The 26,021-nt window shown below is 43.1% G+C and overlaps 1 protein-coding gene across 9 annotated transcripts in view; it reads right to left on the reverse strand.

Annotated features, from left to right (window-relative positions):
• The window catches only part of RORA (RAR related orphan receptor A), a 563,622-nt gene that overhangs the window by 312,191 nt on the left and 225,410 nt on the right, over positions 1-26,021 (reverse strand). For 2 of the 9 annotated variants that reach the window (XM_065558345.1, XM_065558340.1), the window contains exon 2: positions 15,417-15,636. The exons of the other annotated variants lie outside the window; for them this stretch is intronic. In XM_065558345.1, the coding sequence (XP_065414417.1) occupies positions 15,417-15,489 (73 nt within the window). In that variant the 5' untranslated portion in view covers positions 15,490-15,636. The remainder of the gene's footprint in view (positions 1-15,416; positions 15,637-26,021) is intronic. 9 annotated transcript variants of the gene reach the window in all.

The following is a 26,021-nucleotide window of genomic DNA, read 5'->3' on the forward strand; positions in this document are numbered from 1 at the left end:
CCACAGCTGGCATAGGAAATAAAGTCCCTATTGTTCTGAATCCATTCATTCTTTATTTATTAAAAAAAACTTGAGATCACTGACAACGCTGACTAGTAAAAGGGAAGCCCAGGTGTACAAAGGGTTTGATAACGGGGTAAGGTGAGGGAGGAAGGAAGGACAAGGCCACATTGCTTATTGTAGCCACATTACAAATCAAAGCTGTTTGAATGCCAGCCTTCTGTTGCTTGGGCCATCCCCTGGAGTTGAATGGCAGGGTGCCCAGAGCCTCCTTGCCTGCATTCTTGGGCGTCTGGGCGAGGAGATGGAACTTGGTGAGGAGGGCAGGCGGTTACATAATGGATGCAGTGGGGTCTGTACTCTAATTGCCTTTCCTGCAGCTCCACCAGATGCCTCATCATGTCTGTTTGCGTCCCCATTAGCCTCAGTATCTCCTCCTGCGTGTTCCGATCATGCTCTCTGTATGCTTTCCTGGCCTCTGCCAGCGAATGCCTCCATGCATTCAGCTGTGCCCTATCAGTGCAGGAGGACTGCATGAGCTCTGCAAACGTCATCGCTAGTGCGTTTTTTCCGCCTTCTAATCTGCAATAACCTCAGGGACGGAGTTGATGCGGGGAGCATAGAAGCATTTGCAACTGCAGGGGGGGAAAAAGAGAGAGTAGACTTTAAAGAAGATATATTTCTGAGAACAAAAGGGAGACTCTTTCACAGTGAATCAAGCACTTCACAGCAGACAGCAAGTGTTTTAGGTACAAGGTCACATTTTACCTTTTATATTGAGCGCCTGCCGGTATGGTGACACATCACACACAGCTGGGCAACAGAATTCAGTTTGCAGGCAGCCATGGTAAGCCAAAGGGTATGCGGGGTTGGCTTCTTCCGTGTTCATAACATGTGGGAATGTTTTCAAACTGCAGCACCCTCCTTTCCCATAGCAACCAATGTCAGTTGGGTTTGCTGTTTAAAAGGAGGGGCTGCGATTGCCATTTAAAAGGAGGGACTGCAGTTTTGGGGTGGATGTGCAGCACACCTCTTCCCCCCCAGCATGGCTATTCTCCGGGATGATCCCGTTTAGCCAAGCGCAAACAGCCCAGCATGCCTGGGGTCTAATGTGTCGGGGATAACCAAACAGAGGGGATTACTGTTCCGTTACAAAACTTCCCCTATTTCAACCAGGTGACCATGAATGATATCACTCTCCTGAGGCTGACCCAGAAAGATAAAGACCGAATGTTTCATGAATGTGACCAAAATCCAGGACCATTCACTGCCGTGCTTTGTGCTGCAATGATTCCAGACCACTTGCTACTGCTTGGCGTGGTAAAGTGTCCTACCATGGAGGATGAAATAAGGCAGCCCTCCCCAAAAAGCTTCTGCAAAGGCTTTCAGAGTACCTCCAGGAGAGCTTCATGGAGATGTCCCTGTAGGATTCCCGCTCCATCCCCAGACACGTAAACAGACTTTTCCATTAGCTGTATTGGCCGCGAATGCATCCCAATTGTTTAGGGCAAATCAAACATTAAACACAATTGCTTTTAACTCCTGTAGTGTCGTTACAAATGTGCACTCACCATAGGTGCCTTCTCCACCTTCAGGGTCCGGGAACAATAGGCGCTGGGAGGGTGTTGGCTCCAGGGTGAGGAAAAGGTCCTGGCTGCCTGGGAGAATGGATTCTCCACTTGCTTATTGCGCCTTCTCCTCCTCCTCCACAAGATCCTCATCCATGTTGCATGAAGCTGCCACCTTGCAGGTGTCCACGGAGAGTGTTGGGGTACTGGTAGGGTCCCCCCCAGCAGGGCTGGCTCCAGGGTTTTGGCCGCCCCAAGCAGCCAAAAAAAAAAAAGCCGCAATAGCGATCTGCGGCAGCAATTCGGCGGAAGGTTCTTCGCTTCCAGCGGGAGTGATGGACCGTCCGCCGAATTGCCGCCGAATAGCTGGACCTGCCGCCCCTCTCCGGAGTGGCCGCCCCAAGCACCTGCTTGCCAAGCTGGTGCCTGGAGCCGGTCCTGCCCCCTAGAATGGCATGCAGCTGATCATAGAAGCGTCATATCTGGGGCTCTGACCCAGAGTGACCGTTTGCCTCCTTTGTCTTTGGGTAGGCTTTCTTGAACTCCTTAATTTTCATGCGGCACTGCTGTGTATCTCTGGTGTAGCCTCTCTCCACCATACCCTGTGCAATTTTGGCATATGTATCAGCATTTCTTCTGCTGGATCAGAGTTCTGCCTGCACAGATTCTTCTCCCCATACAACAATCAGATCCAGTGTCTCCCATTCGCTCCATGCTGGACCTTGTTTGTGACTCTGGGGGGACTGCATGGTCACCTGTGCTGCTGAGCTCGCCATGTTGACCAAACAGGAAATGAAATTCAAAAGTTCGCGGGGCTTTTCCTGTGTAGCTGGCTAGTGCATCAGAGTTGAAAGTGTCTAGAGCAGTCCCATTGGAGCACTCTGGGATAGCTCCCAGAGGCCAATACCATAGAATTGCACAGCGCTGCGTCTACACTACCCCAAATTCGACCCAGGAAGGTCAATTTTAGCGCTACTCCCCTCATCGGGAAGGAGTACAGCAGTCGATTTTAAAAGCCCTTTAGGTCGGCGGAACGGGGTTGGTTGTGTAGACGCATTCATTATAAAATCGACCTAACGCAGCTAAATTTGACCTCGTAGTGTAGACCAGGCCTAATATAATAGTCTCAATATGATAGCACACCCTGTACCTGGAAAAACACATTTCAAGTTAAATTTCAGTGTTCTCTTTAGGGATACAGCCTATAGAGTCCTATTTGCTTGACATACAAGTCAATGCTTTTGCTTTCAGTCTCTAGGAAATTTTGTAGGCGATTGGTTTTAAATAGTCAGAATCTTGACACATGTCAAAGCCTTTAAAACTCAGAGTTTTAAGAATTAATATTTAACATGCTGTCAATGAAGAGCCATCATATTTATTGTCTTAAAATCATTTGGACAAGTCTTTCATTTTGACTTGTCACTTGAATTTATATCACTAGCAGAATGCAGTGTCTGTCTCTGCACACTGAGCTACTGTGAAGGAAATAACTTTGCAATCAATAAGCATTTAGAAACAATTCAGTATTTTCTCCACACACAGAGGATGGCCCAGTGAGATGTGCCAGCATGATCACATTCACAGCTGGTTCTTGGATTGTAACAATATGCTCGCTTTTCCCAAACATTCTCCTTACTGGAGTTTGCAAACTGCTGTATATTGGACACTTTGCACTAATCAACAGCAAGATAAACTTACATGTTTGGCTTATGAATGGACCCCCCCTTATTTGCCAATGTTTATGTTTTTCAACCATCTGAATCATTTCCAGCACCCACTTTTCTTTTCATCACAACAATTCCTTTCCAAAGCTGGATATATGAAATATTTTGGGTCTGCACATTATGCAAAACCACAATCATTAATCAACAATGGTTTGGTTTATATGTCAGAAGTAGGGCCATTAAAAAACAGACACATTTACTGAACCACAGCATTTTTATGTGGCATTCCCTCTATGCAGATTGGAAAATACATCTGATGTAAATTTAACCACTGAGCATTATAAGTATCCATTTGTTATTGGCATCCACTGTACACTAGAGCATTACAATGCTGTATCAGTTGCCTGTACAGCACATCACTATATAAAGAAACTGTGTAGCTACCTGTCCTATTAATTCATTTTTGCACTGATCTTTACATTTACCTGTAAATAGATTTATACCCTTGTTCAGCAAATCACACAAGCGCATGAGCAGTGCCACTGATTTCACTGGGATTACTCATGTGCTTAAAGTTAAGCACTTGATGTGCTATTTTGCCCTAAAATTCTGACACAAAAATAAAGTTATTTAAAAAAAATGGAAGGCCATTTCCTTTCATTAATGGCTCAGAATTCTAAAAGGTCCCAAATCCCAACTCTTATTCAATGCGTCTCCAAAGTAGAGCTCAGTGAGTAAATCATTTATCTAACAAATTTAGCTTTTTGCTGTTCAAGGAAGATTGCAAGTGCCTCAAATTTATAATCCTAGTTATTCAAATTTTCCTTTTTGCAATTTTAAAAAGCCCAACCAACCAACAGCTCACTGAGTTAAGTACTCGTGATTAAAGCTGTGCTGCTTAGCTGTACTAGACTGGTAAGTCACATGGTATTATTTCCATTCTTTGCCCAATGAACAAAGATGCAAGCACTTCTGCAGCAAATGCTCATGGGAACAATTCTAAAATTTGGTTACCCTGAATGACTGAATTCAAAGCTTTATATGTTGTACTGTGCTTTGGCAGCTCTTAGTACTGTAGCAGCAGTGAGCAAACTCAAGGCAAATGCTGTCTCCTGAGAATGTCCTTCTCCTGGAGTTATAGTCACAATAGCTCACAGCAAGAGCACTTCCATTTGTCTCAGTGAAAAGCAGAATGAGGGATTCTTTCAGATTCACAGTATCTAGAGCAGGGGTGGGAAAACTTTTTGGCGAGGGCCACATCTGGGTATAAAAATTGTATGGCGGGCCATGAATGCTCACGAAATTGGGGCTGGGGTGCGGTGAAGGCTCTGGGGTGGGGCTGGGGATGAGGGGTGTGGGGTGTAGGAGGGTACTCCAGGCTGGAACCAAGGGGTTCAGAGGGCGGGAGGGGGATCAGGGCTGGGGCATGGGGGGGTGAGGGCTCTGGCTGTGGGTGTAGGATCTGGGGTGGGGCTGGGGATGAGGGGTTTGTGGTGCAGGAGGGGGATCAGGGCTGGGGCAGGGGCTTGGGGCATGCAAGGCGGGGGGAGGGTGGCTCAGGGGTGCAGGCTCCGGGCGGTGCTTACCTCAAGCAGCTCCCAGAAGCAGTGACATGTCCCCCCTCTGGCTCCAACGCGGAGGAGCGGCCAGACAGCTCTGCTGCGTGCTGCCCCATCCACAGGCACCATCCCTGCCGCTCCCATTGGCCGCAGGGGGGGACATGCTGCTGCTTCCAGGAGCCGCAGGGAGCGACCCCCCGACCCTGCTCCCCGGTTGGAGCGGCGGAGCGGGGCAAGCCCCAGACTCCGCTCCACAGCAGGAGCTTGAGGGCTGGATTAAAACGGCTGGTGGGCTGGATCAGGCCCGCGGGCCGTTGTTTGCCAACCCGTTCTAGAGGATCAGTTTTGCTGACTATTAAATATGCATTACAGAATCACTCCCACATTATGCTGGTGTCCTCCACTATATCACAGTAATGTGAAAATTATTTCTGTTGTCTGCCAGATTGTGTTAATTTCAACAATCTGGATATTATTTACATTCTAATAATTCTACAGCATTTGCAATCCTTTCTGTAGAGTCGTTAAAATGGAGATAACCACTTCCATTGAAACCTCAATTGCCTCCCAAAATCATGCACTTAACACCCATTGAACCTGCAGCACCAGAATTGTGGAGAGTTTATGCAAATGAGGCTATGTCCTAATTTACATGTTTACGAATGGACATTCTCTCATACAAAATGGCCCAAATACCAAAACTCATGCCAGAGTTGGGATGTGGAACAAGCCCCAGAACCAAGGGACAGCAGGCTAGAGCACTGCCCAGTGTCACTCAGCCAGCCATAGCTCCAAGTCTAGGGCCTTGGTGAGTTGGAGCACTCTAATCATAAAGATCCTGTGTAGAGTAATTTTAGGCTTGGAGCTGTTTGGGGCTGCTAAAAACAGGGACATGCTGGCCCAATCAGGAAAGGTAACAGGTCTGAATTTACCACAAGGTGGCAAAGCCTTTGCTCATTAGAACAGCTTTATATAGAGAAAGCACTGGGTATGTTTCTGTGCTCCTGCACCCATTCCCACAGACACTTTTGATATCCCTGTACTCTTCCACATATCTCATAATGCACTTGTGCAGACAAAAGCAGATCTGAGGCATGGTTGGGTGGTCACGAACAGGTTCAGGAAAGCTTGCAATCACCCTTCTTTTCTTTACAGGAGGGAGTAACTGCAACTTTTGTTTGTTGTAACTTGGCTTCACAAGATGAAAAAGGTCACGAGCCGCAGGTCTGGGGCAAAGGATGGAGCAAATCTGTTATTTTAATAAATACACAACTGCAAGAATGAGAAAGATGATAGGCCTATTAGTTTATCTAGAGCTCCTACACATGACTTGTTGTCTCAGCAAAATTAAGCATGTCAATGGACATTTTCACAGCTTTAACAAATCTGCTCAAATTCAGCAGTGTAGATTAGAACTGGTTATTTTTATTCATAGATATATTTTTCTGTATCCAGGCACTGCACTTCTACATGACTGTAGGAAGTAAACATACAAATTATCGCTCAGATGGAATTCCCTTGTTGGCGCTGCATTGGCAAAAAATGATAATTATTTATATCTAACATCTATTTTTTGGGTATATAAAATGTTTTCATACAAATGTCAATGAAACACTGATAAATATTTTAGAAGCACATCATAAATATGGAAGCAAATCTACAAGTGATTCATTTCTTCTCAAAAGTTCTTTTTGCCATAGTCTAAGCCTTTTACTGTGATATCATCAAAACAGGATGTAAAGATTTTACAGTGGGCTCTCTTGTTTGGTATCTTTCCTATATGAAAAATTCGACCATTCCTCTAATTAAAATTTATTTTCACACTTGCAACATCATGCAGTTATTGAGAGAGGGAAGCTCTACTTTTAAAATAAATAATAATCAATAAATATCGGGCTAGCTAATTCCTGCCGGTAGCCGAAATCATACTGCAGTGATCCCTAGACTTTGAGAATTTTCCCATAGATGCTACAAAATGAACCAGTAAATACTGAGCTGATGAATTCTAAGCATCCTTCTATTCAAATGTAATCAACAGAAACCCAAAACTGTCAACTGCACCATCAACATTACAGTTTCATTGTAGCTGTAGTGCTGAATGCCAAACCTCAAATGGGGGCCCACTTGAAGAAGTTCCCCAGCTGTCTTTCGTTTGCATAATACATTTGAAGTGTCATATTCCGCTCCATCCTAAGAAATTCTTCTCTTCAGGCTTCTGTAAACTAAAGGAGATCAACTTAAAGAACAGAACAGGTTAAAGAGCTTTATTGCATATATTGCTAGCCAGTTAAAAGTTCTATCCTTCAGACTTTTCCTTGGAAAATCTGCTAATAAAGACCTTCATCCAGTGGGCAAATGAGTCCCCAAGCTCAACGTTCAGGATTCACAGAAGCCCTCCAGACTTTGTGATGCCTCAGGATCTTGCCACTGCTCCTATTCATAGCATGGCAAAGCAGACAAGTTTATAATCCCAAGGTGAGCATTAATTTACCCACAGTGTCCAGAAGGTTTGAGTGATAGGGTGCTGCAGACAGTGGCCATCTCAGCTGCTTCATACCCCCAGCCGGCCCCCTCCCATACTGCAGAAGCCAGTCCATACAGTCGGGGAAGGATATTGCACAGTGCTGCAGCTCTACTAGTTTTATCCGTTCTGTCTATATACACTGAGGTGGAACAGAGGATATGGCCTGGAAATACAGCAGTTATTTGCTTTTATCTGTACACTGCAGTCTCTCAGACACGTGTGCAGTAATTTAGTGATTTCTAACTTCTTCACCACTGCTGCCAACATGTAAGCGTGTGCTATACAATATATTGTATTGGGAGAGAAATCCTCCAGGATGAGCATGGAATTACATTTGTGAGTTTTAAGAAAGATCGATTTATGGTCTTGAGCAGGTTACCTAAATCCATTCAATAATCAAACGGCTAACATCACAGGAAAATAATAGTGCATTATTACTTTGAGCTACTTTATCCCTCCCCAGCCAGGGTGTACTGCTGTACCTCAGTTACCCCTCTTTCTTAGCCACAGTAATACTCACACACTACACAATATATGATTCAATTAATATTCCCCCGTATGGGGTCTAATTTATTAAGCCATGAAAGAAAAGAAACAGTTGGCTTGGCCTACCCAAAGAACAGCCAGTTCCTTGTCTGGTTAGCAAGGCTTCGCAGATGTGTCCACATACCTTCCCAGTGCTCATCAGCCCTTCCAACCCCTCAGACTCTCACAGTTCTTTCTACTCACCTCCTTCCATCCCAATGCCTTCCAGCAACTGGCGTCCTACAGAGAGTGGGAGGGAGCCCTCCCCTTCCTTTCAACTGTATCCACCCCCTCCTGAGTGCCTCTGCAATCAGTACAGATTGCTGTGGCCCTTCCTGGAAAAGGTGGGTTAACAATTTCACTGCTAGCCCAGAGACAGGGTCTACATGCTCTGTCACACATCTCCATCACAAAAAAGGACAAAGTAATATGAGGATCTCAATTCTGTTATTTAAACCACTTATATATAAGCTGTTATGCTGAACCAGAATGCTGGGGAAAGAGATTCCTAATGTAATACAAAGCTGGGTTTCTTCCTTTCTTGTTAGTGCACAAGCAATATGACATTATGCAAAAGTTTAACAACAAATTCATTCATATTTAGCAAACTACATTTAGTGCTTGAAAATGCCTTGGTTATTATCAAACCACAGAGGGTATTGGCCAAGAAGTGGTAGAGATATACCTTCCAAGACCTATCTGAACTATGAACGCCCCTCATTAATATTTTCTGAGCTTCTAGTAATTCCTTTGATATTCAAAAAATACTCTAAAGGTGATATACTGTGATACTGAAACCAATGAGGCCATATGTTGATATTGATTAACTCTCCAGAATAAATTAGAGGCTGTAGATACATTTCTAAATCATCATTAAACCAACAGACATTTCAGAACATTTGATTACTGGTGATGAACACACACCAAAAACCTTTGATGTATTCAGTGGAACAAGCTTTTAGAAGAATGTCCCCTCTGATCCAGCTTGGAAATGCAGCCCACAGTGAAAAGTCAGTGAATTAACTAACCACTTTCTAGCTGTAACTTTGCACAACTCAGCTGTCATTAGCACACATAAGCCTTGCACTTTACAGCTGTTTCACAAACCTTTCAACCTCTCTTGGAAGGTATGTCTTCACTGCAGAATGAGCCCATGAGATTGGCACCCGGACCTGAGAATCTGGATTAGCCTAGCCCAGCTGTAAGCAGTCACACTGCAAAGTCCTATCGGATTTACGTTATCATTGTCACAAAGACTTCTGGGGGCAGATCCCATAGCTACAGTAAGCTGAGCCACTCCCCTTTGTGATTCTTTGTGGGAAAATTTCTCTGTCCTTCTGGCACATGGGGGAAACTGAGAAAGCACTGAAAGACAATCAGCACTGGCATGATTTAGCTTGCACCCTCCCTGCAAAGTGGGTGGGTGAAAATGAAAGTGGAACCCAGCAATGATGAGCTGCCAAAATCTTAACAACCGGTTCCCTATAAAAAGTTCTGATTTAAGGGATGTGTCACAGTATGTATTTTTTGTACCAATAGGGTTACCATACGTCCGTATTTTCACGGAATTTAAAAATTCCTCCGGACGGCGATTTAAGAACCAAAAAGCCTGACATATCCAGGAAAATACGGATGTATGTTAACCCTACCTAAAGTTCTTTTTTAAAAAGATGGGCCTGAACTAGAAATGAGCTCCATTTCACATGTGTGGGTCCCCGCCACACCCTGGGGGTGTCTAGGGTGACCAGATGTCCTGATTTTATAGGGACAGTCTTGATTTTTGGGTCTTTTTCTTATATAGGCTCCTATTACCCCCAACCCCCTTGTCCCGATTTTTCACACTTGCTGTCTGGTCACCCTGTGCACATGTGTGGGTCCCAGCTGCTCCATGCCCCCCTCATTGAAGCAGGTGTGCAGGGTTACTGCCCTGGGAACTGCAGGGCACCAGTGGACTGGGGCCGGCTGCAGACAGGGGCGTGGGGCAGGGCTAGCTGGAGGCAGGGTCCAGGGCTGGCTGCGGGCAGGGCAGAGGGTGCAGGGTTGGCTGGAGGCAAGGGGGTGCGGGGTTGACTGGAGGCAAGGGGGTGCGGGGTTGGCTGGAGGCAAAGGAGTGCGGGGCTGGTTGGAGGCAGGGGGTGTGGGGCTGGCTGGCTTCAGGCAGGGCCGCAGGAGTGGTGCGGCAGGGGTTGGTAGGGCTGGATACAGAGGAGTGTGGGGCTGGCTGGCTTCGGGCAGGGGTGTGTGGCAGCGGTTGGCTGGAGACAGGGCAGGGGGTGCGGCAGGGTCTGGCTGTGGGCAGAGGGTGGGGGCTGGCTGCAGGCAGGGCAGGGGGTGCGGGGCTGGCTGCAGGATGGGCAGGGGGTGCGGGGCTCTGGCTTGGCTTTTTTTTTTTTTTTTATTCGGCAGCGCTCCGGACCTGCCCCCCCCCCATGTGTCCCAATATTTTGTTCATGTAATCTGGTCACCCTAGGGCAGGGCAGGGGGTGCAGCAGGGGCTGGCTGCAGGCAGGGCAGGGGGTGCGGGGCTGACTGTGGGCAGGGCGGTGCGACAGGGGCTGGCTGTGGGCAGGGGCAGCGGGGCTGGCTGCGGGCAGGGCAGGGGGTGTGGCAGGGGCTGGCCGCGGGCAGGGCAGGGCGTGGCTGCGGGCAGGGCAGGGGGTGCGGCAGGGGCTGGCTGTGGGCAGGGGGTGCAGATACTCACGGGGAGAGCGTCTCGGAGCAGACCGGGCAGCAGGATGCAGCCCAGGCCTAGCAGAGCAGCCGGGGACCCACCAGGCAGCAGCGGGAGCCCCAGGGCCAGGGGAGCAGCAGCAGCAGCAACAGGGCCAGGCGGCAGCCCACATGGCTCCCGCAGTGCAGCGCCCCCAGTGGCCGGAGGAGGAATTACATCACTTCCCGACCGGAGCCCATCAAAACCGCAGCGCCCCATCTTCATAGGGAAGCGGGTTAACAACCGGTTCTAAAACCGCTTCAAAATTTAACAACCGGTTCGCGCAATCTGGCTCCAGTTTACCATTGGAACCCGGGCTCCAGCCTATACCCCAAGCAGGTGTCCCAATTTTATAGGGACAGTCCTGATATTTGGGGCTTTTTCTTATATAGGCTCCTATTACCCCCCACCCTCTGTCCCGATTTTTCACACATGCTATCTGGTCACCCTACAGCTAGCCCAGGTTGAAAGCACCATTGAACTCAGGTGAGAGCATTTTTTGTGTGGACAGGATGGGGATTAGGGGCAACACCTAAGTAATAGCTGGACTAACTCTGCAGCGAAGACATACCCTGAGATACCAGATGTTGTATGTGGAAATTCATCATGAGCAATTTCACTCGAAAAAAATTTATCTATTGCACCAAGCAATCTCTTATTAACAAAAATAACGCCACTAAACACCTCCATCTTGTGTCCAGAGATCATTAGCCAATTCTGAAACATAAAGGTTATATGCCATATTTACCTGGTCTAACTGAACAATAATGCCGCATCTTGCTTGGGTACACATTGTTTAGTGTGTTTATAAAGCTTCTCCGAATGGAATAATCTAGGACATTACCAGGGTCTGTGAACCTAGTTATGCTGGTCCCCACCTCAACACATTCAGGATTCTCTCGGTTAAATAAACATAACTGGCTCTTTCATCTGCTTTTAAAACACAAAGGACTATTAGTAGTATAGCACCACAGAGACACCTCTGGCAATCTTTATCTTAGGAAAACACTATCATTGCTGGTCAAAAAATACTATCTCATGAAACACAGTAAATTAGTGCAAAAAAGTCTCATACAGAAGTATAGCACATACATGGTCACAATGCCACACTCAGATAACAGTTGTTTCCTATGAGGGTGATATACAAATCTACTTGTCTCTCTCACCAACAGAAGTTGGTCCAATAACAGATATTACCTCACCTGCCCTGCCGATTCAAATCTATTTGACATTTTTTCAAAGCTCACATTTGAACAGCTGTATTTATCTGTAGCCTTCAGATGCAGAACTGATTTGCAAAGGGAAAAAATAAAGTTAATTTCTTAGCTGCTTACAGTCATACCACACAGCATACTAATAAAAGTACGATATTCATGGCAAGGCATTATATACATCGTATGTACGTCTGTGGAGCAATATGGATTTTTTTTTTGCAGACATAATCTGTTATACTCCAGTGGACAGCGTCTGTCATTTGAGCTATGGAGACTAATTGGAAGAGTACTGAAGTGTCACTGCTTATATTCCTGACCTGATTTACCAGGATCCTTGCATTAAGATTTATCCTAAGATTTGAATATCTCATCTTACCAACTTACTTCAAATTGCCTAGGTATTTCTCTGTCTTTTGTGATATTTAGGTTCAATATTACAGTGAAATTTAGGAAAATAATGAGACACGTGTCCCCTTATTAGTGCCACTGGGAGTTGGTGGTATAACTTAGTGTTGCAAATAAGAAAAGAACCGATAGTCTGGCTTGATAACTGTTGGAATGGGAAAGGGTTTCAATTTGATTTCCAAAGAATACATTAGCAGTATCAGATTGTGAATGTCCTTTGCAGCTGTTTCCATAGAATCATGATACAGCTAATACACTGTCCATTAAATCTGTATAGGTAAAATGTTGGGAAACCAGTCAGATGAGACATATCCCAGGGCACAGAAAATACTAGTACCTCAGAGAGTAACACAGACTGAGCAGAGAAATCAAAAGATTTCTCTTCCCGTAGCTACATGGAAATAAATAGTCTCTAGAACATATAGGCTTTGAAATAGTTCTCTGAGTGCTCCTGAAAAAGAGGAAAGTGGTTCTAACAATGAGCCCTTAGAAATGGAGCAGTTTAACCAGGAACCCATGTAGGCAGAACTTGTAAATTTGTAATCAGTGGTCATAGACATGTTTAGGCAGGAGAAATTTAATCTGTTTGGATTAGATACTCCAAACTGGTATATGGTCTGGTACTCAACTGATTTCAAAGCTGGAACCTGGGGGGGAGAGAAATTAAACTACTATCAGCAACAGCAGCAATAGTCTGGACTGGTTTAAGATAGTTGGCATTCAAGATGCTAGCAACTTTTAAAGCAACCCTCCCAAATAAGAACTCTGGCATCTGAACAGAGCCACCCTGACATTATATGCAGTTAATAAACAGAGCTGGTTATAATTTTTTTTTTTTTTTATGGATAATGGACACATTTTTCAGAATAACTTTCATGGGTTTTTTTTTACCAGCTCTAGTAACAAAAACTAAGTATAGTTTTGATGGTCAATAAAGTTTTCTGTAGTAGCAGACAACAGAATCTGCAATAGCACTGACTAACAACAACGTGCAGTTAGACAACCAACCCAAAGAATTATGCCGGGTTTTTCAGTAAATTGCATATGCCCGATTCAATCCTAGACCATGCTGAGATTAAAAAAGCACTTGGCCAGGCTCAAAACCTGTCTGATTGCTAGACTATATACATTCATTATAATAACAATGATCAAGAACCCTCAGAAAAATGTTCTGAAATATTCCAGTTGTCTAAAGGACACTTGTTTAAAAATATTTCCAACTTCATCTCCTGCAAATTCTTTACTGCTTTTGGAAAATATGGTAGGAACCAAGAAAAGTCCTACAGTGTGGACCAATCTAAAACAAAGAGGAAAGCAGAAGTCAGGAAACAAACAACAGGAAAACTATTAATTCTTCTGTGATCGTTTCATTTTCAGTGTTGGAATTTCTGGTATTCTGCCTTTTATTACAAATACAAGTTTTTATGATCCACTCAAGACACATCAACTTGAAATGGAGACTAAAGCGCACGCACAAATAACAATGAACTTATATGGTGAGATGGGCAGTTCTTTAAGTACGGTCTATGGACCATCAGTGACCTATGGAAAATTGGCAGGTCATATGTGGTGCTGGTACTCCTCATTTCCAGCTGCTAACGAATGTTGAATGAAGTTATACATCCATTATGGTGAAGGTTATAAATGCACACAGCCCCAGCATGCACCTAACTGATAATCAAGGGATTATTGTGAATGCTAGGAAACCAGAAGAACTTCAGCTGGAACCAACTGCTGTTCCTATAATGGTTTGCCTTTCAAAGGGTCTCTCCTGGAGACACAAGGGGAAGAACCTCTGACTAGAACTTCCACCTGAGTTTGTACACCTGTTTGGAAAGCCTTCATCTTGCCTAAGAAGGAGGCGACCTAGCTCAGGTTAGGATAGGCCTGAGAGACTGGCTAACTAGTTCAGTTGCACAATAAAATCAGTATTCAACATAGTCTCATCACAGCAAGCCACTGGTTTCAGAGCAGAATCCAAAGAATTTTAAACAAAATACAAGAAGCTAATGCAAACTTGCAAATAAAGCAATACAACAACTTCTTTTTATTCTGCCACCTGCTGGGACTTAGTGACACTACCTTCCACATTTTGCAAAAAATAAAGAGTATACAGCCAAGGAAAAATGTAATGTATTTTCCTTTCAATTTATACATCCATTATGGTGAAGGTTATAAATGCACACAGCCCCAGCATGCACCTAACTGATAATCAAGGGATTATTGTGAATGCTAGGAAACCAGAAGAACTTCAGCTGGAACCAACTGCTGTTCCTATAATGGTTTGCCTTTCAAAGGGTCTCTCCTGGAGACACAAGGGGAAGAACCTCTGACTAGAACTTCCACCTGAGTTTGTACACCTGTTTGGAAATCCTTCATCTTGACTAAGAAGGAGGCGACCTAGCTCATGTTAGGATAGGCCTGAGAGACTGGCTAACGTAGATTGGCCCAAAAGTTGATAATTACTTTAACTTGGAGTTGTGCAAGCCCATTTGTAAGAGGTGCAGTTGGTCTAGTAGAGCAATTGAAAAATGGCTCTAAAAGGGATAGTACCCATGAGGTATACAGCCACAATTGTGTACTTTCCTAACGTTACTTTTACAAGTAAGCAGCTGCTGCACTTTCCACATGGATGTTATTCAACTACCATTGGGAAAGGAGGTGGGTTCATGAGAAAATTTTCTTATTGATATGTGGTCCACAAAATGAAAAAGCGTGAGGACCTCTGGGCTACAACAATCCTATATGAGATTGGGTAATTAAGGTACTTCGATATTATTAAAAATTAAAATATAGCAGAGAATTGTGCATGAAACAAGCATCCCAAACATATTGACTAAGTCTGCTACCACTGTGGTTTTAAAAACTAGTTCAATTGCACAATAAAATCAGTATGCAACATAGTCTCATCAGAGCAAGCCACTGGTTTCAGAGCAGAATCCAAAGAATTTTAAACAAAATACAAGAAGCTAATGCAAACTTGCAAATAAAGCAATACAACAACTTTTTTTTATTCTGCCACCTGCTGGGACTTAGTGACACTACCGTCCACATTTTACAAAAAATAAAGAGTGTACAGCCAAGGAAAAATGTAATGCATTTTCCTTTCAATTTACCATCCTTGCTCACCTCCCATACCTGGTTAACGTAATGATTGCTTTCATATGGCAAAGCCATTTTCCATAATAGCTTTGTTTGTAGCTATGGTTACAAGAAGTTTAACAACATTTTTGGAATATAAGTCTACCATGTTTCAGCAGTTCTTTATCCATCGAAGGCTGATCCTCCCGCTCATCACAGAGTAAGATTAATAGCAACATTACATTTCTGGCTGATGTAAAGTGTGCTCCCACTTTTGCAGTTTGATTACATTCTGGAGTGCGTCAGTCCCAGTCTAGACATGCTATCAAAATTACTTGCTAGTGCTAGTGCACCATTATCTGGCCTTCAGGATCGTCTTTCTTCTGCTGTTTGTCATATTGAGAGATAAAAGACCAAATGAGAAAGATTAATGTTTCTCTCATTTTGTCAATCAGAAAAGAATTACATCGGGGCATTCTGTGAAAAGGACAGTTAAATCTTTGAGAAGGCAGGTTCTCTTTTGCTTGTGACATGCTCCTCCTATATCCCTGATTTCCCTTCCCTCCACTCCTCTACTCTCTCCTCCCTCCGCAACAAAAATCAGATGTAAAAGGAAAAGCTTACACCTGTACTTAGGGAGTAGAAAAATGGTCTCCCCAATTATTTTTTCCCACTAACCCTTTTTACCCCTGAACGATCATATTGGTCCTCAGTAAAACTGCAAAACAATGGGGCCTTTCTTTAACACCTTTGATTAAAAATCAGTGATAAAAAAAAACCTCAGGCGCTATTCCACAATTGCAGTGCCACACACACAAGCACAGTAGCTGGCAATGGTAAAGCACATGATTCAATACAATACTGAATGGATGGGTTTACAAGAACAACAAGTGAGTAACTTTTCCAGAAGCAAGTGTAAGAAAAGAAATAAATGTACCATTAGAAAGTCTAAACGAGGCATCTGAAAGAGACACACTTTCTCCCACATAACTAGCTGGCTTGGCTGGCCACTTGAAAATCTCATATTACTACTAACTAACCAACCATGTAATTCTAATTTGTTATCACAGAGCAGGTACTGTACATGCTTATTTAGGGCATCCACATGACAGGGTAATTTGTAGTTATATAATTTCATGGTAATTATAGTTGGAATTACCATGTACAAACTGGGCATTTCTGATGTAATTACCAACAACTGGCTACTACAGACTCAAACGCTATTGACACAATTAGAGGTGCCCTTACAAAACAAAGCATCATGTAAGGCTGTCTTTTTTTCCTTGCTCTCACTTTCCCTGCTTTTCAGTCGGGGAGAGGAAAATCTCAGGAAGCTGGAGATTTAGGACAAAATTTTCAAATGTAGGTGGCAGACATTAAACGCCTAAATCTATACTTAGGCACCCAAATTAAGTAACTTGATTAGAGATGCTGACCTCCCCCCAGCAGCCACTGCTATCAATGAGAACACAAGTTGGGAAAGGTTGGCCCTATGGGAGGATTTTGTTTAGTTTTGTTTTTACTTTAATTGATAGATTCCAGCAAAAGTTAAATGAGGAAGCTAGAGTACCATCTTAGATTTCCCATTTAAATTACACACACATTTACTTGGATGGTTAGGAACACCCTTAGAATAAGGCCCCATATTTAGTACAAATTAAAGAGATGCCAAAAGCAAAAGGCAGAGCACTTGACTGTTAGTTTCCATTGTTGAGGAAGATCATGATCAACATTTGAGAAGACCTAACTGCTGAGAAAACTTACAACAGCCTCAGCACACCACAGTCAGACTGTTATACACTGTTCTGGGGGGAGGGATAGCTCAGTGGTTTGAGCATTGGCCTGCTAAACCCAGGGTTGTGAGTTCAGTCCTTGAGGGGGGCCACTTAGGGATCTAGGGCAAAATCAGTACTTGGTCCTGCTAGTAAAGGCAGGGGGCTGGACTCAATGACCTTTCAAGGTCCCTTTCAGTTCTAGGAGATAGAATATCTCCATTAATTTTTTTTTTTTTACAGGTGAAGTTGCAGCAAAATAAAGAGACAGGCGAAAGAAATATATATTTTTTATTTCTTTATTTGTTTTTATTTTATTTATTGCTTATTCAGGAAACCAGAGAACAGCAGGAGCTAGAGCAGAAATGTAGAGAGTTTACAATACTGAAGTTAATTGATATTTCTATTAGGAAAAAATATCTTTAGAAAGGTTTAAAAATAACTATTTAAATGAACTACCACATTTTCCCAATAAAAATTTAGATACTCTGGGAAGTAGAATAAAGAACAATAAGGTCTAAACGTATTTGCAATAGGCTTTGGGTTAGAAGTGATTACTTTTACTTTATACAGAGCAAATTTTGCTAGAAGATTACTGAGAGCAACACCATAAAGCCAGAATATTTCCACCGTCTCCAAGCTAAGAGTTCTACCCTCCATTAACTCTTTTATTATCAGTTCATAGAAAATAAATGAGAGAGAAAAATCAGAAAGGTGTCTTATTCTCCTTCTGATATGGAATCTGTCTCTCTCATTCATGTTACCAGGAGTTACAAAAATCCTCTGAGAGAAGTATACACTCCACAGTGAGTACAAAGTCTAATTGTAACTGGGGACAAGATGATGCAGGGCACCGATAATGGAATACAAACCCTTTCACCTCTGAGTGAATCTATAAAGATTCAGGTGTGCTTGAGTCCATAGTCACATCACGCCAAGGTTCAATCATGGCTCTATACCCTGTGTGATTTTATGGCACCTAAAGATTACAGTCAATTGTTCCAAGCAACAGCAGTAATTGTACAATATTCACAGCTCCCCAAATAGCATCCCTTAACAAGACTAGTAAAAAAGAAATGGTAACATTTGCTGATCGTAGTATAGGGTCATGAAACCTCCCATCCAATGCAATGGCATCCGTGAGACTGCACACCCACTACCTGGAGTGAAACAAAACACCAAGTCTTACATAGGCTGGCACAGAGGTGAGCGGGGAGTATAACAAGGATGTGAACTGTGGGCTCCTCCACTGGGGATGTGCACATCCTGCATCTGCTATTGCAGCCGTAGGACTGGAACAGCTCCAGAATGGGCACATTCTGAATGTGATTTAAGAAACTACTAAATCCACAACTGCAGTAAGTGAAAAGAAACCCAGACAGCGTGTTTGTGAAGAGTACTGCAGGTGCGGGGCTATGAGAATATAGTGTGAGAAATTCTCATCCAGAGAATCTCGGATACCATCCCATTAACAGACTGACACAAATGGCGATCACAGCATCCTGTGAAGAACTTACATCCCCCCAGTCAGATGACTGCTACCTCAGTATGGCATTCTTGGATCCCCCATAATTGCACAGAATCCTGTGAGTCAACTAACATCCTTTCTTGGCGTATGCTTTGTTATAACATCACTGTTCAACATCAGCTCAGCACCAAATCTGTAATGGACTCTATAATTCCTTCCCAGAGCCAGGACTTGCTGCCTGGCCTTTCCTAAAGCCTCTCCCCTGTTATGGTTTCTATTCCTGCTTCCTGCAGGTACCTTCTGCATGGCTGGTGCAGAGATAAACTCAACCAGATTCTTCCCGTATCTTGGGACTCTCTTCTTGGTTTAGACTGGCTCCTTCTTAGAAGAAGTGCCACCTCTGCCTTGCTGACACATGATTCTTGATCACCAGACCCAGCTGGCCACAGAACTCTGAATGGGGCTCTGGGACACACTCTTACACTCAGCATCTCTGAATTATGTATCTATATCCAGTGAGAGAATAGCCTTGTCTGTCTGTGAGGAAATGTCCAATTTCTTTTGCTCTGATGTCACAATTATAACTCTCCACCCATTCTGCTGTCAAAATCCCATCACCTGGCAACAAGGGTGTTGCTGGAGCAGCAGAAAGAGCAAAGGAGAAAGAGGAAAGATGAGAGGGAGATGAGCACTATATCCATCTAGGAGACAGGCCACACCTTTATTGACATGCCAATTTCACTGCTCAGTAACACACAGGGCAATTCATAGGGACATGAGGAGCTAAAGTGGGAGAGGTGAGAAACATACACACTCCTGGAACACTTCAGAAGTACACAGGAGAACCCCCGGGAACCCTGGACTTGCTTGCCCCAGCTCTGGACTCTTGCTGCTGTCTCACCCCTTTCATTTCTCTCTCTAACAGTTTCCAGAGTAGACACAAACACGCATTTTCCTTCTCCTTCCCTCCCTCCCCCTTTTTTGTTCTTTGCTTTGAGCACCAACCCACTGGAAAAAGCATTGTACGGTGCCCCTGCTGCGCCTACAAGTCTCCTTTTCGGTTCAATTAATGAGCCATAAATAACCCGATGAAGGTGTCAACAAAGAGTGTAATTTATCATTACTTGTCAGAGGGGTGATTCTTGTGAGGAGAATGCTCATTCACAGCCTGGTGGAACATGTTAAGATTTATTCCTTCTTGGTACCGCCTCTCTCCCCCCTGCTCGCCAAAATTTATCTTGTGCTGGAACCCTCACAGGTGTGCTGCTTTGACAAATATGCTGCGAAGTCTGGTATTCATCACAAGCAGGTCTTTGTTGGGAAGGAGGCAGCAAGAAATAAATTTGTTTTAGAAAGAAGGTACTTGTGATTCAGTGTGCTCAGGGGTATAGGGAAAGGCAGACAGGCTCATTATTTTTAACCTCCCTGTGTCTGCAAGAGGAGAAAATGAGGTAATGCAGTTGATGTGACATTACAGTCCCTGACTTCATTACTTACTGCATGGTTAAACAACCATCTAGGTAATTATTACTGATACACTCTTACTTAGCCCCCATTTTACGCACCTATTCTCACAGTTGCATCCAAAGGGTGGGGCCAAATGAAGGCTACTACTGTCTTTTATAAGAGGGATTCTTCTCTTGGACAAATCTCTTAATATAAATTAAATTCCAGCTGCTTTACAGAACAAACAAAATCTTAGTTTTTCATGACGAGAGCTCTGTTCTGTCTGAAGTAGCTCAAGTTGTGGGCTGAGAGACTGTCATTTGTGTCACCGCTTTGCAAATGATTCACATTTGCATGAGACAAGTGTCATGATAAAAGATTCTAAATGTTGGGGTCACAAAAACCCTAGTCATATTGTTACTGTTGATATCACAATAGCCTTTAAATTGGAAGAGCAACACAGAAGACGACAAAAGAATACCATCTTCATCCCACAGATTGCCAGAAATTGGCTTCAAAGAAAAACTCGGGGTTCACAGCCATTCAGCAAGTTGGAACTTTGCCACTGTGGCTGATATCCTGTGTTCCAGAATCTAAGCACTCTTATTTTAAAAACAGTCTCTAGCCTTTATGGCTGCCGAAATAGTTTTCACTGAGTATACATTTTGAAAGTTAACACGATAATGTCAGTCTGAGTCTGCAAAGAGCCTTAAACAATAGCACCAGTCATCTTAATGGAGAGCAGACAAAGTGTAAATACAATGTTTTTCTCTACAGATCAAAGCATACAAGGATGGAGATCGATATCACAATGATCTGCACAGTCTTCTGTGATTGGTGTCTCAAATGGCCAGGGCTTGGGAGACTTCCATTGCTTCCCCCATCCAAACTCAAACTCTTCCAAGACTAATTCATATTAGGCCACTGCAATTATCTTTGGACTCTTAAGGTAACACCATTAAACAATGAATTGAATAAAAGTTAGTTTTCATAAGCTAAAACATGCACACCACAAAACCCAGCTAGTGGGTCAAATTCTGCTTTTAGTTACACTGGTGTAAAAATGTGAAATGATTCCATTGCCAACAGTAGAATGACTCCAGAATTTCACCAGTGCAGTTGAGATTAAACCATGGTCCATTATCAATTCATATTTCCCCAAATAATAGGAAAGTTATAACAGTATTTTAGAGAAAGGCCTGAACCAAAACCACACATCCAAACACTTGCAGATCTTTGTGGCACAGATGCCGGTAAAAGGGAGGGCAAGCCCACCCTTGACTTGGATTTGAATTTTGCGACTGGGTCTTCTGGCTATAAAGGACTGAACCAATAGTGAAGATTCAATACTTCCAAACATTATGAGGTTTGAAATTCAGATCTGGATCCAAATTTTAAGGCTTGGGCCAAGTTCTATCCATATAGGTACTGGCACAACTCTGCTGGTTTTAAAGTAAGTCAGAGACCAATTTCTAGCAAATGGGCCGCTCAAGTTCAGCTGAAATGCACTGATAGTTTCATGTGTATGACACAAAAATCAAAGCAAAACTCTGATTCCTAGAACATTACAACAAAGGACTTGACTCTGACATAAAAGAATCATATGGTAGAAAAGGACAAAGATTTTTCTACCTATTCATTTGCTTCAAAGATCTATTTTGAGCCACATGAGTTTTTGCTAAGGAGAGAGAAATCTATTAAGACATGCTCAACAGTATTCAGATTCCATGATGTTCTCCTATCAACATAGCTAAATATTTGATCTCTAGGGACTACATTGTTAAGGATGGAACAAAGAGGGTTAAATTCAGTTTTACTGAATAAATTACATTACTAGTTGTTAAAACGGAAAGGTGAGTAAATTAAAAATTACAGCGTTTCTATGTGCACAGAATGCTGTCACTTCACAACTGGTGAACTGGGTGATTATTCTGCTAGGATTGTCTTAGAGCAGTAAGACATAAGAATGCTCTGACAAGATCAGCACAGCTCCTACTAACGTGGACAGAAGTAAGCTGTTTTGATTCTCCTGGTATAGCAACTGCCTCTGCATAGGGGGGAACTCTCGCTCCAGTCTCCAGCGTGCATGGTGACTAAATGCTCCACGAGTTGGCAGACACAGAAATAGATGATGTTGAGCAGTATTTCTCAAGGTTTTCCAATTGATGACCTCTTCTTTGAAGTCAAAAATTTTCACGACCCCCTTACATTTGCTACAAAAAGACTTAAAGATTGAGATGTATCGAAGATAACCATATGAAGAATATGAAATTCATTTGCATGTGTTTCAAGAAGTTGACAGAATGGAATGGAATGAATGGAAAAGGTGTGTGGTGAGTGGGCAAGTGAGATTTTCTTCGCTTTGGATTGTAACAGTTTCAAAGCCTCACAAATCCCTGATTTGCCTGTTATGACCCCTGTGAGGGCTGCAACCCACTCATTGAGAAACACCGAAACAGAGGATGCAAAAGTTAGAACTGTTACTGGGCAGAAATAGTATTTGCAGTCTAATCTTTAGAAAGACAGTCTACTTTTGTGAGTGGTTAGCTAGTATCCCTTTATAGCCATGTATTTCTTTGGTATACATTTTTTAAAAACCCAGTTTACAACTATATGAATGGTGCTCTAAGAAAAGCAACGACTACTTATCCAATACCATGCAGAGAGGAAGAGGGGCTCTGGGCATATATAAGACAATGAGTTCTAAGGCTTAGCTCTCAAAAATATCCATATGCTGCATATCTAAGAACCCATCCATCCCTGGAATACAGGGACATCAGATGCACACCGCTCCTTACACACCAAATCAAAGTCAGCAGATCTATCAACCTTGAAAATGTCCCTATAAGAAGATATAAGGTTAGTACTAGGACTAGATCAACCCAGTCGTAACGACAGGCTCTAAAATGAGCTCTTGCACCCTCTACGCCTCATAATTCTTTATTTTCCTCTTTATTTATTTTTCTAGTTTACAAAAACACACATGAAGAACCTCTCCTCATCAAAATTGCTGCTTTGCCCTAGGCACCACAGACCTAATATTTAATACGGTCTGAATAAGGACTTGTGTCTTTCAGGTCATTTACAGCTGAGCTGATGCCAGTGCAATGGTTTTCAGATAAAGTAAGAACAAGCACGCTCTGCGTGCTTTGTGCAGACTATAAAAACACGTACACAAAGAAAGTCACAGACAGCTTATGGTTTTACACTTTCAGGCAATGTTCATGTCACTTTTCTTCTGAAGTTAAGGAAGGCACATTTGAAACTTGCAACTGACAGCCTCCCTGCTAAAGAAATACCTAATTAGCATAACATCAGCAACACACTAAACAAATTAACTGCTGTAGGTCATAATGGCCTCTCGTTGGCACAGATCCAATCAAAGATTTTTGTTTTGCTTTGTTCTAAAAGGCTGCATTGATCTGTTATAACAAGTCTCCGCTTGTTAACTAGCATCCTACAGGCAGCTACTGCAAAAGCTGCTCCATGCTGAAAATACCTTTCCTAACAGACGTCTACAATGTTTGGATGCAGCCTGTGAAACTTACATAATGGTGCCATTTAAGGATCAGCTAGTGGAGAAAGTTTCTAGAGAGAGATTGATCTGCTGTTACATAGCCAAGAGCTTGCCCTCTTCCAGGGGTTCGGTGAAGGAAAAGAACTCAGTGAGAGGGGGAAAGTGAGTGGACATAGACAGAGAATCTATGTAGTTAGCAGCAGTTTGTTATAACTGAATGAGGAATACTGGTATCTTGAATGATACAGAAAAAAATAATTTTATTTCTATATGGTAGTACAGCAAGTGAGAAAGGTAAGCAGATCATTCCCTGGATGTACAGAAATCCCATTAATACTAATGGCAACTACATACACATACACACCCTGCCACAACAAAGAGGAGTAAATAACCCCAGTGAATAACCCCACAAGAATTTCATTTTTCACAAATATTCCACTACAGCAACCTGATCCACTACAATAGAAGCAATTAATCATAAGGATTCATTTATATCATCATTAACATAAGAATAAATCTTATTGAACATATGTAGTTCATGTTAAAGGGATTGTGTAAGATCTATATAGTACAAGAGTGATATTTACCATAGCTAATAACACTGTTGTGTCCATCTAGTAATAAGGTTAATGATAAAGTCAACATACTCACTATATTTTAATATAACTTTAGTTGCAGTATTTATTTGATGGTTTCATATTATTGTTCATATAGTTTCTAAATATACCATGCTCAGTCCCTTCCATTGCATGTGAAATTCTGGCTAAACTGCTTCTTCTTCAACGCTTAGCCGAACAGTCAGCCATAGCAATCATTCACCATTTGGTCCATTCCTGTGCGGCTGCAATGGCTTAATGGCCCAACATCGGAACAGACTTGATGAACCCATGTAATAGGGGGTCTGCCTCTGGGTCACCTCCACCTCTCGGTTGGTGGAATTTTATCCCAGATGTTACAAGCTACCCAGTGAACAATGTTCACTGGAATGCCTTGTGGCATTCTCACGACATGTCTGAAAAGCATGACGCCATCTGCAGACAACAGCCCCAGTAGTCTGTAGACAGGAGCGACCGTAAATATCTGGATTACAATTAAGTCATTCCACTTTATGTCCAATATACGATGCTAGCATTTTGTTTGGAAAGCCTCCAGCTTTGCCCAGTCTGAGCGACATAATGTCCACGTTTCACAACTGTACAACAGTATGGAGAGGATACAGCTCGAATAGATCCTAAAATTGGTTATCATGCTGAGGTTATGTTAATTCCCTATTCGCTGTAAACAACTCATGGCAGATGCTGCGATACCAATCTGATGGAGACCCTCTGTGTGAGAGCTGGAGAAACTGGTGAGTATAGAACCCAAATAGCGAAAGCTGGAAACTGCTTCAACAGTTTCATTATTCAAAGAGATTGGAGTCACAGGTGGACTTGGTACTAGGTTTTGCAGATTTGTCTTCGACCACGAAACATGGAGGCCAACCTTAGCCGACTTCTCCTCCATTTGCTGGAGTGCCTCATGAAACTTGTTGGGGTTCTATACTAGAAGACCAACGTCATCAGCATAATCAAGGTCTGAGAGTGAGAGATAACTGATCTTAATGCCAATGGACTTGACAGAATGCTGCATTATGAAATCCATTGCCTGACAAAAGAGTGCAGGGGCCAAGACACAGCCCTGGTCTGACACCAAATACAGATTTAAAAGGTGCCAACATACAAGTCCCCAGATGTACATGTGGTTCCATTAAGCAGCTCGCTAATCAAGTCCACCTGAGTGGTTGGAAAACCTATGCCCTTTAAGTTCCATAGCACAACTCAAACAACTGAATCAAATGCAGCCTTAAGATCGACATACACCATGTGCAGGGGCATCTTGAATTCATGGTGCATCTCCGACAACAAGTGGAGGGCCAAAATGGCGTCTAATGTGGACCTGTAAAGCCTGACTGTTGGGGGCAACATTTCTAACGTAGAAGGGGCTCCAAATGTGCTAGACACAGAACATGCACAAACACTTTCCCTGGCATGCACAACAAGCTCTTACATTCACTGTATGGTCCCTTATAAAGTGAGATCACAATACCATCCTTCGAGGCAACTGGCAAGGTTCCAGTTCTCAATACCAGACAAAAGATGGCCAGAAGTGATTCCACTGCAGGGTCAATAGCACATTTTAGCAGCTCTGGGGGGATGCTATCAGTGCTGACTGTGCATCCATTTTTCAGTTTGCACTTCATCCAACATTGGTGCATCAGTACAATGGGTTTGAAACCACAGTGGCTGCCAAATCATCTAGCTCTGAAGAAGGAGCAGCTGAAGGGCGGTTCTACCCAAAGTGAGAGAATGTTGTCATTCAATTTACATGGACAAGAGCGACTATCTCTTGCCTCCTGAAGTTGTAGATCACGCGGAATGCTGGTTTTAAGTCTCCCCAGCTAAGCCAAATTCAACATCATCCACCACTTGGTTATAATATGCCTCAGGATTGCGGAGTGCCAGGGTGTTGAACTTTTGCTTTAGCTGATTATGAGAGCACTTATCACCTTGCTGGCAGGCTGTGGCCTTA

Source organism: Chrysemys picta, chromosome 10 (genome assembly GCF_011386835.1).
Source record: "Chrysemys picta bellii isolate R12L10 chromosome 10, ASM1138683v2, whole genome shotgun sequence".
NCBI lineage: Eukaryota > Metazoa > Chordata > Testudines > Emydidae > Chrysemys > Chrysemys picta.